We start from the raw sequence: 14,949 nt of genomic DNA, 5'->3' as shown, positions 1-14,949 counted from the left end.
GTGGGCAAGTTGAAACAATATATCATTTTCTCCTCTCTTGCCGGCAGTTCGCAGTTCAAAGCAAGCAGTATTTGGAGGTCCCTCTTTCGAGGTTAGGACTCCCTCTGTCTCTTCCAGTTCTTCTTTCGTTTGATGCGAGCGCCAAGGGATTCCCGTTAAGCAGCGTTTGTAGCTACCTTCATGATTGCTGCTTCATATTTGCAGCTACCGTAAACTCAAAAGAGCAAATTGATGTCATTGCGATAGATCTCTCCAAAGCATTTGACAGAGTGTGTCATGGCGAGCTTTTACACAAATTGCATGAGATGGGTATCGATCTACAAATAAAATTAATTGGATTCAGGCTTACTTAAATAACAGAGAACAATTTGTACTAATAGATGAAGAACGCTCATCGACTTCACCAGTATCCTCTGGGGTTCCGCAAGGGTCCGTTCTGGGTCCTATATTGTTTTTATTATATATTAATGATATTGCGAAAGACTTACACCCTCTCGTCGAAGCGCGCTTTCTTGCTGATGACATTGTGTTATTTTGTCGCATAATATGCCTGCAAGACCAGGTTCTCTTGACTGAGTCCTTAAAGCTTGTGTATGATTCGTGTGTAAAGTGGGACATGAAAATTAATCATGAAAAGTCAACTTCTATAATTGTGTCGAACAAGAAGAAGCCATTAGTGTTCCCGTACATAATTAATGACAGAGCACTAAAGCGTTCCAGTAAATTAAAATATTTAGGTATCACGATTAGTCATGACTCAAACTGGAGTTGTCATGTACAAAACATTTGTGGAGCAGCTGGACGAAAGCTTGGATTCCTTAGGGAGAAGCTAAAAGATGCACCATCAGATGTCAAACCAGAAGCGTATAAATCAATAGTAAGACCAACTCTGGAAAACGGAAGCATAATTTGGAATCCGAATCAGCAATATCTTGTAGACAAAGTGGAGCGTGCTCAAAGACTGACAGCAAGCTTTATATTATCGTCTTACGGAAGAGCGCAGTCCGTATCAGAACTTCTTTTCCGTGCACAGTTACCAACATTGGCTATTCGCAGAAAAATTGCTAGGCTAAAGTTTTTTATCAGCTTTATCACAGTATGCTCAGTCTGTATTCTAGCTTGTACTTGAGGGGCCACCCGGAAGACTGTTATCGCGTAATAACCATCATTTTGCAGTTATGCCGTACATGCCGAGAGTGGATGGATGGATGGAAAAAATTTATTTTCGTCAGAGAGCATGTGTGGACGATTCCGTGTCAGATGGCCATCAACCCATGGCTGACGGCGACCTGGGTGGCCCACTCCACGGCCCTGGTCTGGACGACCGGGTCTGAGCTGGCCAACACGGCCTCCCACTGCTCGAGGGAAGGATCACGCATAATGTCCGCCGGTGGCGGTGCTATGCTACAGCTCCATAATATGTGGTCATAGGTTGCCAATTCGTGACACCATTTGCACTCCGGCGGAATGTCCGGGTAGATTTTGCTCAATACGTATGGGTTGAAGAAACATCTAGTCTGCAATCGTCGCCAGACGCATTCCTGCGCCTTCACCAATTGCTTGTCCGGGGGTGGGTAAATCCTCCGCTCAAGTCTGAAATGATTAGTAATGTCATGAAAGGATACCAGCCCATCTCTCGTGGACCTTCCCGGGACGTCCAGCTCACCTACTCGGCTGACGAAACCTCGAGCATTCATGTGAGCCGTCTCGTTCCCAGGGTTCCCAGAGCGTGCAGGTACCCAGACAATTTCCGTCTCCGTAATCCCTCGCTCCGTGGCCCGATTCAGCAACCGCGCCGCTGTGACAGATATTCTGCCCCTCGCCAAATTTCGGATGGCTGTTTTTGAATCGCTGAAGATCAGGTCAGCATTACTACTAGTCATAGCTAGTGCTATCGCCGCTTCCTCTGCAGTTTCTGGGGAGCGGGTTTTGACTGATCCAGAGGCGATCAAGCGTCCTCGCCCGTCCACCACCGCAATTGCAAATGCATCCTTGTCCTTATACTCGGCGACATCTACATAGACTGCCCCGTTGCACTTCCCGTACTTAGCATGTAAAGCTTTGGCTCTTGCCTTCCTGCGGTCCTCATGATGTATTGGATGCATGTTCTTGGGCAAAGGTTTTATGTACAAGCCCTTGTGCATTTCCCGCCTCATCTGAATTTTCGTGTCACCGGCTGGAACGTCAACTCCAATGCCGATCCTTTCCAATATGTCCCTTCCTGCTTTTGTTTTTGAAAGCCTACCGAGCTGCATCACCAAGTGCGCCTCCCGTAGTTCTTCTAGGGTGTTGTGCACCCCTAATCCCAGCAGCCTTTCGGCAGACGCATTTTGAGGCAACCCAAGAGCCGCTTTATACGCCTGCCTAATCATAGCCTCCACCTTTCCTTTTTCCGCCGCGTCCAACTTCAAATAAGGCGTCGCATACACTATTCTACTGAGCACAAAAGCCTGCACTAGCTTACACAAGTCTTTTTCCTTAACACCTCTCTTACGATTGGCGATTCTCCTGATTAGCCGCACGGTAGCATTGACCATATTTTTAAGCCTTTGCAAGGACTCGCTATTCTTCCTGTTAGTCTGCAGATACATACCCAGGATCCTGATCGTTTGGACCTCAGCGACCGGTACTCCCCCCACTTTCACCTCTAAAGGTGGTGGCGGCGTATAGTGCCTCGCATGTATCCCTCTTGGTTTATCCCTCAGAACAAAAAGCTCGGACTTGGGCTTAGAGCACGAGAGTCCTGCTTCCCCTGCTAGCTCCTCCACAATATCCACCGCCTGTTGTAGAGTTTCTTCCAACTGTGCGTCACTGCCTCTTGTTACCCATAGAGTAATGTCATCCGCATAAAATGTATGTTTAAGTCCCGATATCCCTTGCAGCCTGGGTGGTATCTTGATCAAGGCGAGATTAAATAGGAAGGGCGATAATACCGACCCTTGCGGTGTCCCCCTGCCCCCCAATGGGAAGGGATCCGATTTCATTTCTCCGACTACAATCTCCGCAGTCCTACCCTCCAGAAACGATCTGATGTACCGGAAGGTTCTACCCCCCGGTCCTATGTCTGATAGGCTCCTCAATATTGCCTCATGGGTAACATTGTCAAAGGCCTTAGTGAGGTCGAGCCCCAAGATAGCCTTGGTGCCCGTGCCGTACCCAGGATCAACCACGTCTTTTTTGAGCTGTAACATGACGTCCTGCGTCGATAAATTAGCCCTGAAGCCAATCATTGTTTCAGGTATCAAGTCATTGTCCTCTACATAACCCTGAAGCCTGTTCAAGACCACATGCTCCATCAATTTGGCCAAGCACGACGTTAGCGAGATGGGACGCAGATTCTCAATACAGAGCTTCTTCCCTGGTTTAGAAATAAATGTAATCCTAGCATGTTTCCACTCTGGCGGAATCTCCCCGGCCGCCCAATATTTATTCATCAAATTCGTGAGTGCCCCCACTGACTTGAAATCCAGGTTCCTCAGCATTTTATTAGTAACCCCGTCCGGACCCGCTGCTGACGTGGTACGAAGCTGGCCCATTGCAAACTCCACTTCCGCCACCGTAAAGTCTGCATCCAATTCAAGGTTTTCCTCTCCCGAGTAATCCGGCAAGCAACCGCCCGCCTCTCTGTTTATGTAACGACTTCGGAGTTCGTGTATAAATTCCCCAATCGTGCCTTGATACCGATGCACTAACCTAGCCATTTGCCCCTTTTGCGCAGATTTGGTTGCGGCCGGGTCTAAAAGGTGCCTCAACAACTGCCGAGTTTTTTTTGCATCCGAATTGCCCATTCATCCGGTCACAAATCTGCCCCCACTGTTGACACTGCAACTCCAATGTGTAGGCTTCGATTTCTCGTACTAGCTTGGCCATCTTCCTACGGAGGACACCATTATGCCTTTGTTTCCTCCACCTCCGAAGGAGACTCGCATGTGCTTCCCACATGTGTAACAATCTAGAGTCAGCCGTAAAGCCCTCCTCCTCCGTCGGAACCTCTTCTGTGGTACTCTTCACGGCCTGCTTGAGCGTGTCAATCCAGGCTCCTAAGTCCTCGATTTCCCCGTTCACTATGTCACTCCTGTGTTGCTGAAATCGGTCCCAGTCCGTCACTCGAGTTCCTTTCACCGTGTCTTTGTGCTTAGCAGCACTAAATATTGTGGAAAGGATATAGTGATCACTTCCCAGTGGCTCTCCCGTGTTTACCCACTGTGCATCCCTGATACCATTCACAAATGTGAGGTCTGGAGAGGTGTCTATGCTTACGCTGTTGCCTATCCTGGTATGATCTAGCGGGTTGTTTAAGATCGTCCATCGCAGGTCCTGGGCAACCTGCCAAAGCTTATTTCCCTTCGGGCTGGCTCGGATGTAACCCCACTCCGGATGAGGCGCACTGAAATCTCCCACCACGATGAGTTGAGACCTAGCCGCTAGCCGTTGCGTCTTTATCAGAAGGTCTGGCAGGCCCACCCCCTTATCTTTTGGAGAAGATTATACATTAAGAACAAATAGACTCTTATCGTCCTTTCTTTTGGGCAAAATCTCCAGCAGGACGTAGTCCTCCCTGCTGCTATCTACGGTATGCTGAATCACTGTGGTGTTGCGATGGACTAACACGGCCGTGAAGACGCTCAATACGCCCCCTCGATCAATCTCTTGTGGTGTAAATGTCTTAAATCCCGGTAATTTCACCGAGCCGCTAGCCTCCTGCAAAGCTATAATGTCCGGCTTACTATCCAGATTTTGTATGTGCAACTGCAGGTTCCCCCGCTTGCGACGGAAGCCCCTGCAGTTCCACTGCCAAACCTCAATTTGCTGGCGAGGGGCCATGGTGAAGCCCTAGGTTCACTAACATCGGCTCTTGGCCGACTACGGGAGGCAATCTAACCTCTAGCATAGCATTTAGCTGTTTAAACATGTCCATTACCTGGGTCTGAAAACCCCGCATGTCATTGGTGAAGGCGTCAAGACGCTCCTCAATGTTGCCTAGTCTAGCTTCTATCCTGTCGACCCGGCGATCCAGCCTATCCTGTCTTTCTTCCAGTTTTCCTACTCTCTGCGCAAGGGTAAGCATGTCTCTCTTAAGACAAGTGACTGTAAATACTGGCTGCGGCGTGTCCGCCGCCGAAGTTTCTGCTACTCTCTTTGCACGAGCTCCCTCATCTACCGGAGGTGGCCTTTTGACCGTCCCCCGATTCTCCACTTTCTTCACTTCCATAGCTGTGTTATCGTCCACGCGAGAAGCGTTCGCCTGCGCCGCTTGCTGTGGGGCTTGGGCCAACGGCATCTGTACCCTGTCTACTCTGCCGGTTTTAAGCGCGCGTTCCATCTCTGCTATCCTAGCTTCCATCTTTTTGATCGTTTCGGCTTGCTGCAGCACCTGCCTTTGTAGCTCCTTCTCTCGAGCAGTCTCATTTTGGGAGCCCGCGTTGGGCCAGCTCACCTTTTTCCTCGTGGCACTTGGGCTTCTTCCATGACCGGAACCTTGCCCTCCTCCTTTGCCAGGCTCGGGTCCGGGCAGTGGCGGGAAGGAAGCCGACCGGTCCCTGCTCTTGCTATCGCCTCTCGCACCGCTAGATGACCGCTTCCTGGGCCTCGAACGCCGCTCCTCCTTGCTCGTTTGGCTCTTGTCCTCGTTGCTCTGCTGCAGACCCGTCGGCTGCTGACGGGCTAGGCGAAACTTGCAGTTCCGACTTCCCGTGCTGTGCGCCCCATGACACACGATGCAGTCCGGCGTGCAGGTCAGCGACTCTCCCTCCGGTGGTGCAGGATGTTCTTTCCCGCAGCGGCGACACAAATTAGTCTTCGGACGATAGCAAACGTCCGCCCGATGTCCCACTCGTCTGCAGTTATAGCAGGTCTCGACTAACTCTCTATATGGGATCACAGCGTACAGACAGTTCCAATAGATGACTTGCCGGGGAACGCGCTTCCCCCCGAACGTGATCTGAATCGCCTTTGACTTGCCCAAAGGTCTGGCATCCAAAATTTCCATGTCTTCATTCCTCTTCAAGAATCCTGCGCGAATTTCTGCCAGTGGGCATCCGTTGTACGCATTGTAAATTACTCCGCGCACAGAATTCTCCGGCGCCGCCACGTACGCCGAAACCGCAAGATCACGACCGCCCAGCTGGAGCGTCTTGACATTCGCATATGCCCCACTACGATTCATACACGGCGTGCTCACCGTCATCGTGTTGTTTCTCTCATTGACCCGCACCAGGTCTTCTTCCACCGCAGTCGCGTTCGTCAGCTTCGCTGCCGCTCTCAGGGCACATCCGAGCTCCCTCTGCGTCACTATGGTCAAGTCCCAATTCTTGGGCCGGCACACAACCTTGAAATCCTTGGCTGGCATCTGAAGAAACGGTCCCCGTTTCTTCCACACCGGCGCTTTCCCCCGCTTGACTTGGGCTGCTCCGTGCGTCTGGCGCCCGTCGCTGCCCGCCTGTTTCTCGGTAGGCCTACTCTCGGTGTGGTCCCCGTATACAGTCTTCTTGAAGCGATCTTGCGCCTTCAAAACCCAGGCCCATTCTCCCGCCTCGAATTCTTCGGGCGTTATAGATTCTCCCTCAACGGAGTACTCCATCATCTTTAGCCTCGCAAAGGCCCACTACCACAAGGCACGGCCCTGGAGCCCGGCGCCGTAGGCGTCGGCTCGGCCTACAGAGTAGGCCTAATTTTGCCGCACCGTGGTCGAGTACAAATCGTGAAGAAAACCCCTAAAAGGGGGAACACTTGCCAAAATATGGTGTCCACAGGTACAGGGCAACTTCCTGCAGACGATCCCACAAAAAGCAAGACCAAGGCACAGCGCGTTCCACCGCAAAACGGCCTCAAGGCGGGAGCTCATGCGGAACACGTCCGCTCAGCGTCCGCTCCTCTCTAATTCTCCTGCCGAGAGTGGAGTTTTCGTTTCTGCCTAAAACAAATATAGAATGGAATAACCTTGACCGACACGTATTTGACAATATATGTTCACTTGAAACCTTTTTAAAAAACCTGGAACTGTGTTGTGTTGACTGATTATATCATTCTCACCCTATAACAGCTCGCAATGGCTAACAGTATTTGGAAATAAATAAATAAATAAATAAATAAGTGCCACTGATCGGTTACCTTTTAGCAGTATACAAAATTCTGCCACATGTCCAAAAATGCTTGATTCTATTCCTGGTAATTCATGTTTCTTTTTTATTTGAATTTTCCTATTTTTATCTTGATTCTGTCTTCTATGTCGCCGCCTCACGATTTTTTTTGTCCGCGCAAATACTTTATTGGCATACTCCTTTGTACCTTGCCCAATCCCCCCGCGTGGGTATATGCCTTATTTACTGAGGTGAAGAAGAAGAAGTTCGAAGTGCGTAAATCTTAAGAGGAATATTTCCTCTTAAGATTTACGCACTTCGAACTTCTTCTTCACCTCAGTAAATAAGGCATATACCCACGCGGGGGATTGGCCAAGGTACAAAGGAGGATGGTCTCGCCTTCAAACTCCCCAAATCTGTTTCGTTGAATCTTTGCTGGGCCCACTCAAAGTGCGAATACCTGAAATTGTTCCGGTGCGGTCCATCCCCGCAACTGAGTCTATCATCTACGATGACATTTATCCATGTAATGCAAAATTACTGCCTTTCTCATGGTTAAATGGTATGTTGCAGGGTTATTTGTCGACCTTCAGCTCACATGTTGCAATTGCTACTGATGGCTCGGTGTGTGCAGAAAAGGCAGGTGTAGGTATTTACTCCCAGTCCCTTGACTGGTCTTTTTTTCTCCGTCTCCAAGATTTCACTCCTATCTATCTGGCCGAGTTTCTAGCAGTGGTTCTCGCTCTGCGCAAGGTACCAATTTCTTTATCAGCAGTAATAATAATTACGGACTCGTTATCTTTATGCACTTCCCTCTCGGCGTCCACTGAATCGCAGCTCTTTCGTATACTAAAATTCCTGATCCCTCCACACATCACATCAATTCGATTTCTTTGGGTTTCCTGGGCACAGGGGTCTTTTAATAAATGAATCAGCTGATGCTTTAGCGAAGGCAGCCCTGAGTGGACCGATTGTTGACCCGCTTCCAACAACTGCTCACATCACGGCGGCACGCTTTCGACGGTACACTGTAATGAACGAATTGGAAGCATCAGCGCTTACTTCCTTGGACGACTTCCAGCACGTACTGTTCCCTTGGAGAAGCTCATTCTGGCGATCGCGCAATCTTGAAGTTTCCTTCACGAGGCTTCGTTGCCGGGGGCCGCAACTTAATTTTTACCCCTACAGGCCTAGTCTGGCGATCTCCCCATTGTGTCCGTATTGTGCGGAGCCGGAAGCAATAGAGCACTTTCTTCTTTTTTGCCGTCGCTACTCATCGATTAGGAGGCGACTATTAGAAATTCCAATACAGAATCTCAGTTTGCGCCTGTCTTCTGCGGTTGTTCTGTCTCTTGGCGCTTCTATGCTTGGCCATACCATTGGGAATGTTTGCTCTGCCGTTCAAAATTATCTCCTAGAATCAAAACGTCTACCATCATGAGCTTTCGTCCTGCCCATCCCATTATCAGCTTCTGTATTTCGGTTTTTACAACCACTTATAGTAATCCCTACCCCTTCTGTGCTTAAATTTTAGTCTGTATGACCCCCCTAACCTCCTGCAACCACCTCGGCTACGGAAACTGTGCGATCCAAATTTTGGTAGGTCATCCTATGCTTGCCACATGCAACTGGTCATTTAAATAGTCACCGCCTGGTTATGGCCAATCCCCCTTGTGCGTATGTGCCATTGTGTGAGGCCAACAACAACAACAACAACAATATTTACCTGGAGGTTCCTCTCTTCAGGTTAGGGCACTCGTTTTCTCTGCCATTGTTATTATAAGCGCCAAAGCATTTGCATTGGGTTCCATTTGTGGGATTCTTCACGATTACATAATTGCAACTTAAAGGTTGAGTTGCTAATCCTTTTAAAATTCTTCGAGCTCTTCTTTTTTCACCAAAATGCTGTCTTTTATGTTACTTTAAATATACTTCTGTCGTTTTTATTGATACATTTTCAAAATTCACGCTTGGTGCTAAAATTTTGTCGTAGTCTCCTATCGAAATTTCCTTCTTTATGCCACTACACCTTGGCCAATCCCCCCATCTGGGTATGTGCCATGCTTTAAGAGGACGAAAAAGAAGAAGAAAAGGTGCGTATTATCGTTTGGTGCGAACGCCAAGGGATTTGCATTGGGTTCTATTTGTCGGTTTCTCCACGATTACATAATTGCAACTGGTAGGTTGATGTGCTAATTCTTTTAAAGTTCTACGAGCTCTTCTTTTTTCACCAAAATGCTGTCTGTTATTCAACTGTCAATATTGTTCTCTTGTTTTTATTCATTGATTTTTCAAAATTCACGATTGGTGCTACAATTTTGTCATCATCTTCCATGGAAACTTCTTCGTTTATTCAACTACACCTTGGCCAATCCCCCCGCGTAGGTATGTGCCATATACCTGGGGTGAAGAAGAAGAAGAAGGTGCGTAGAGGGACAAAAGCCTTCGTGTCCTAGACGAAAAAGCAAAGACGTTGCCCGTCTCCCTGCGCTTCGAACGCGTGCTGACTGCTGTTCTGTTGACGTGGCTCAGCTACCCAGGCTGCGGGGCATTGGCTAAGTACCTGGCGGTGTTGCGTTAGCTTGCTAAATTTCTCCTTTTTTTTGTCTGTGCCTGTTTGCTCCTGTTCTGGGGTGATTGGGTGCGGGACGAGAGCTTAATGTCGACTTCTTCTCCTGGCCAGGGGTTTTCCCCTGCTCCCACTTGATCTCTTTTTCCGCAGCGGTGTTTCAAGCATTCCAGTCGCATTAGTGCCTTCCGATGGAGGCGCTATCCGACTGAACAACCCGGAGGCAGTGCAGGCGGCCCTTCAGTCCACATCGAAGCACTTTATGCACATTACCGATGTCCGGCAGTTCGGCAGGGGTGGTGTTTTGTGCCGGTCGTCGGATAAAGACTGTATTGAAGATTTTCTAAAGTGCACGACCTTCGCCAGCCACCCGGTCAGCGCATTCATTCCGCCTCATCTAGCATGTTCCAAGGGCTTGGTCCGAGGGGTCGACTCTCGATTGAGCCCTGAGAAACGCTTGAGAACCTCTCGCCTGCGGGAGTGATTGCTGTCCATCGATGCAGCAGTCTGGTTGACGGAGTAAAAATTCCTACGGAGTCCGTCATTGCTACATTTGCAGGATTATTTTGCCCGTCAGAGATTAAGGTGTGGCCATTGGTTTTTCGAGTAGATGCCTTTAACTCTCGGCCCCTTCAGTGTCAAAACTGCTGGCGATTTGGCCACAGCGGCAAAGCCTGCAAATCGGCCTTACGCTGCTGTGCCTGTGGGGAACGTCATTGCAGAGAGGAATGTCCTGAACAGCAAGAGAAGTGTTGTTTGTGTAGCGGTGCTCATCCTGCTGATTCGCCTGACTGTCCTGCACGAGCACAAGACGTTCAGGTGCTCGAGCTTATAGACAAGCGCAGGTGCACGCGGAGAGAGGCTTTTGCCGCAGTCAAGGAGAGAGCCTCAGCCTACTCTGGTGTGGCCGCCAAATGCCCACCCATAATGGAATCTAGTTTGTCCCAGGCTATTACAGCGGCAGTTGAGAAAGCTGTGGCAAATGCAATGGATCGCATTATGGAAACCGTGTCCACGTGCATTTCGCAGGTCATAGCTGCTCAGATGACCAATCTTCTGCAGGCGTCCACCACTCCGCTCTTGTCTTCTTTGGCTTCGGAAGCTACCCCTCCTTCTGTAGTAATCGATTCCGCTCCACAGGGCCAAAAACAATGTGAGCAACAAAAGACCTCTCAGCCCTCTCCTTCGAATAGCGTTATGGGTGCATTCTCTAAGAATTGTATTGATATGGAGTCTGATCTCCGCACCCAGAAACGAAGTGGGTCTCCTCTGAATATTGCAGGTCCATCTTGCCCCCAGTCAAAGACAAAGAAAAGTAACGCAAGTCAAAACGCTAAGACCAGTATTCTAGAAAAGGCAGTCGCGGCTGCGGCACTTCCGCCAAGATAGGGTTCTTAAGTGTACTCCAGTGGAATTGTCGATCAGTATTCTCAGCTTCAATAGATTTAAATTGCCTATGCAATCAGCTTCTACCAGATTTAGTTGCTTTACAGGAAGCATGGCTAACTCCAAATTTCAATTACCATCTAAAGGATTACCATCTGTTCCGGCTTGACCGGTCATCACGAGGGGGAGGGTTGTTAGTGCTCATATCTACAAAGTTTTGCCACACGGCATGCATTTCTTTTCAATATGCGGACAATGAATGTGAAATCCTTGCGGTTGACCTCAGTGTCCCAGGTCAACAACCCTTTACGGTAGCTAATGCATATTTCCCGTCTGGTGCGCGTGACACTCGGCCCCTTGACTCACTCATGTCTAGTAGCCGATCTCAGGTTCTATTACTTGGCGACTTCAATTCGCACCATGTGTCTTGGGGGTTTAAAACAGACAGCTTTGGTTCTAGGCTATTTGATTGGGTTTCTGGCAACAACTTGATCTGCAACAATTCCGGATTGCCTACGTTTGTTCGCAGTCAATGCCGCTCTGCCTTGGATTTAACTTTTTCCTCCCCAGGAGTCTCCGTTATGTCTTGGGCACCTGTTGACTGTGCAACAAACAGTGATCATCTACCGATTAGTTTCAAGTTTGCGTGTAAATTAACTCTTCCTGAGCGACATCAGCGCACGTTAATAAATTACAATTGCCTTAAAGACACTCTAAAATCAGCTCTCCAAATCACTTCAGACACTCGCGCTCAGATAAGTGCCGAAAGCAAGACTGCACATCTATGTTCAGTACTGGACCATGCAAGGCAAAAGTCTGAATTTTTGGTTAAGAGAACAAAGGGTGCAATCGCGAACAATTGGTGGAATGCTGAGTGCACGCGTGCATATAGACGACGGAAAGCAGCTTGGAAGAAACTTCTCATCAATCAATGCCCAAAAAATTGGCTGGATTATAAGTATGTTGCAGCAACATTTAAGCGCACTGTCGCCCGTGCAAAGGAGGAGTATAATACAAATCATTATGATTTCCTTTCCCAATCAGGAAGTAAACGAGCTTTGTTTAATTTCATGAGGCGCAACAAGGTGATTCCTCCGACTGCCAACATTGAATCCCTCGTTCAGTCCCCTGCTGACATCGCAAAGGCCTTAGAAGATATTGCGTGTGGCCTAGAGCTTCGCTTTACATCTGCTTTACCTTCTCCTACTATATTCACATGCACCTCGAGTGATTTCACTGAGGTCTCTATGCCTGAGCTGTCGCAAATTGTTCTGCGCTTATCCCCAGCGGCTCCTGGCCCCTATAAGGTTACTTCATCTATGATCAAAATTTTGTTCAATGAATCTCCTGCAGACCTGTTGGCTCTAATTAACCATTCTATTAAAGGTCATTGGATACCGCATGAGTGGCGTCTTGCTGAAATACTTCCATTGCTTAAAAAGCAAGGAGAGGGCTTATCTTTAGACAATATACGCCCTATTTCGTTAACATCGAGCCTAGTGAAATTGGTGGAAAGGGTCCTTCTCAGCCGTGTCATGTCATTCATTTCAGCAAATGCTGTATTGAATCCATGTCAAATTGGTTTCAGGCCGGGTTGTTCAATTTGGTGTGCTCATACTGACCTTAAGAGTCGCATTAAATTATCTCGCAATAGAAAACAGTTTGCTGCGCTTGTCACCTTGGATGTCAGTAAAGCATACGACAGCGTAGAGCACTCGACTCTATTACTAAGATTACAGGAACTCAACTTCCCAAGCTATTTTGTAGCCTGGATTTCTGTTTTTTTAGAAAATAGAGAATTTTACTGCTGCCAAAATGGTGTTTCCTCAAGGAGATTTCCACAGACAAGAGGTGTTCCGCAAGGATCAGTTCTCTCACCTGTTCTTTTTAAATTTTTTTAAGCTCAATTCCATGCATTCAAAATGTGAAAACTTATGTGTACGCCGACGATATTGCATTTTTTGCATCAGCAGGTGACATTCACACTCTTTATCGAACCCTGCAAAATTACCTCAATGTTCTTGACAACTGGCTAGGAAGAATTCATCTGTCCCTTAATGTGAAGAAATGCGCATTGTTAGTATTTCCAGTTTCTGTTCCTGTAAACATCTGCCTGGTCTATAGAAATAACATAATACCTCAAGTTCAGACGATGAAGTATCTCGGTGTAATATACGACTCTACTCTCTCCTGGCGGCCACACATTGAGCAAGTTTCTGCAAAAGGAGTTCGGGCCATTGGCATCCTGCGCAGGCTTTGTATTGCTAGGTCAGGCATGAGAAGGCATACGCTTCTGATAATTTATAAAATGTACGTCCACCCAATTTTGGAGTTCGGGTGTGTTTTATTCTCAGGAGCTCCTGCCTATAAACTTCGCCCTCTTGTGCTTTTGGAGCTTGAGGCGTTGCGCCTTTGTCTGGGGCTTCCAAAATATGTCGCCAATGCTGTTCTGCACCTTGAGGCGCGAATGCCTTCGTTATCAGTTAGGTTTCGCCTTTTAACAGTTCAAACATTTTTAAAATTGTGCGACTCACCTCTTCATGCTTCCAGTATAATATTTCTTAGTCAACCTTCCGCCTTTTTTAGTGCTGCCTGGTCTCTATTTCATACCCCGCAGATATGTTACGTGCAGTCCCTCCTTGATCGCATAAATATTCATTTCACTGATGTCCGCCAAATATATAACAACTCCTCATCTGTCCAGATTGAATTCGATGACATTTTCCCATCGAATGCAAAGCTGCAGCCCTTCCCGCTTCTTCAGGGTCTATTGCAGGACCACCTAAGGTCCTTTCCCTCTCATGTTCTTATTGCTACCGATGCCTCGCAGTATCGCGAAAAGGCAGGTGTGGGAATTTTTTCACCTTCACTGGATTGGTCTTTTTCTCTCCGTCTTCCTGACTTAACTCCAATTTTTCTGGCTGAATTATTAGCAGTAATCTTAGCCTTACGAAAATTAGAATCTACCGTTTCCCAGGTCGTGGTTATGACACTCTCTGTGCATTTGCTCTTCCTTATCCTCACCCACTGACTCTCGGCCATTACGCCTCTTAAAGTTCCTGATTCCGCTGCATCTAAATTCGGTAAGGTTGCTTTGGGTACCAGGTCACATGGGCTTTCACTTAAATGAGGTTGCAGATTCCTTAGCAAGAGCCTCTCTCAGCGGCCCAATTGTTGCTGTCCTACCATCGTGTGCATATACAGCTGCGGTGAGGTTTCGCAGCTACACAATATTTCAGGAATTTGCTGCCTCGGCTCTTACATCGTCTCCCGAATATCAGCATCTTCTGCATTCTTGGAGTAGCAAAGACTGGCGCTCACGCAGACTAGAGGTCTCTTTCACGCGCTTGCGTTGCCGGGTTCACCCTTCTAAATTTCTACCTTCACAGATCTGGCCTGGCAGCTTCCCCACTGTGCCCTTTTTGTGCCGAACCTGAGACAATAGATCACTTCCTGCTGTTCTGCCGCCGCTTTTCTCATTTGAGGAAGCGTATTTTGCAAATTCCATTTCATCAACTGGGCTTGCCTGTGTCTTCCACGGTTGTTCTTTCCATTGGCGCTTCTTTGCTTGGACGAAGCGACAGGAGTGTGCGCTCTGCTGTGCAAAATTTTCAAGAAACGCAGCAACTCCCATTCTAATTTTTTTCCCGATCTCAGTCAGTAAGACATTGCAACATTACAGGCATTGTGTACTATTATGCACATTAAGCAATTGTCCCGCCTTTGATCTCCAAGTTAACTGGACCACCCCTTTCCTTCCCTCTTCCAATCTATCAGACTACATACTATTTCCACTGCTTTTCCCGTCAAAAATTTCCTGTATCCAGTAATTAACCGCCTGTGTCTTGGCCACTCCCCCGTAGTGGGTATGTGCCAGCAAAGTCTGAGGCCTTCCTTCCTTCCTTCCAAAAGCGA

At 48.0% G+C, this 14,949-nt stretch overlaps 1 protein-coding gene across 1 annotated transcript in view; it reads right to left on the bottom strand.

The window, feature by feature from the left end:
- Positions 1-6,583, bottom strand: part of LOC144120300 (uncharacterized) — a 31,183-nt gene extending 24,600 nt beyond the window's left edge. The window contains exon 1 of the mRNA XM_077652690.1: positions 6,182-6,583. Within this exon, the coding sequence (XP_077508816.1) occupies positions 6,182-6,583 (402 nt within the window). The remainder of the gene's footprint in view (positions 1-6,181) is intronic.
- Positions 6,584-14,949: the final 8,366 nt, after the last annotated feature.

This window comes from Amblyomma americanum, chromosome 2 (genome assembly GCF_052857255.1).
Source record: "Amblyomma americanum isolate KBUSLIRL-KWMA chromosome 2, ASM5285725v1, whole genome shotgun sequence".
In the NCBI taxonomy this organism is placed as follows: domain Eukaryota; kingdom Metazoa; phylum Arthropoda; class Arachnida; order Ixodida; family Ixodidae; genus Amblyomma; species Amblyomma americanum.
Note: the sequence above shows the minus strand (reverse complement) of the source record. Positions and strands in the feature narration are given on the sequence as shown.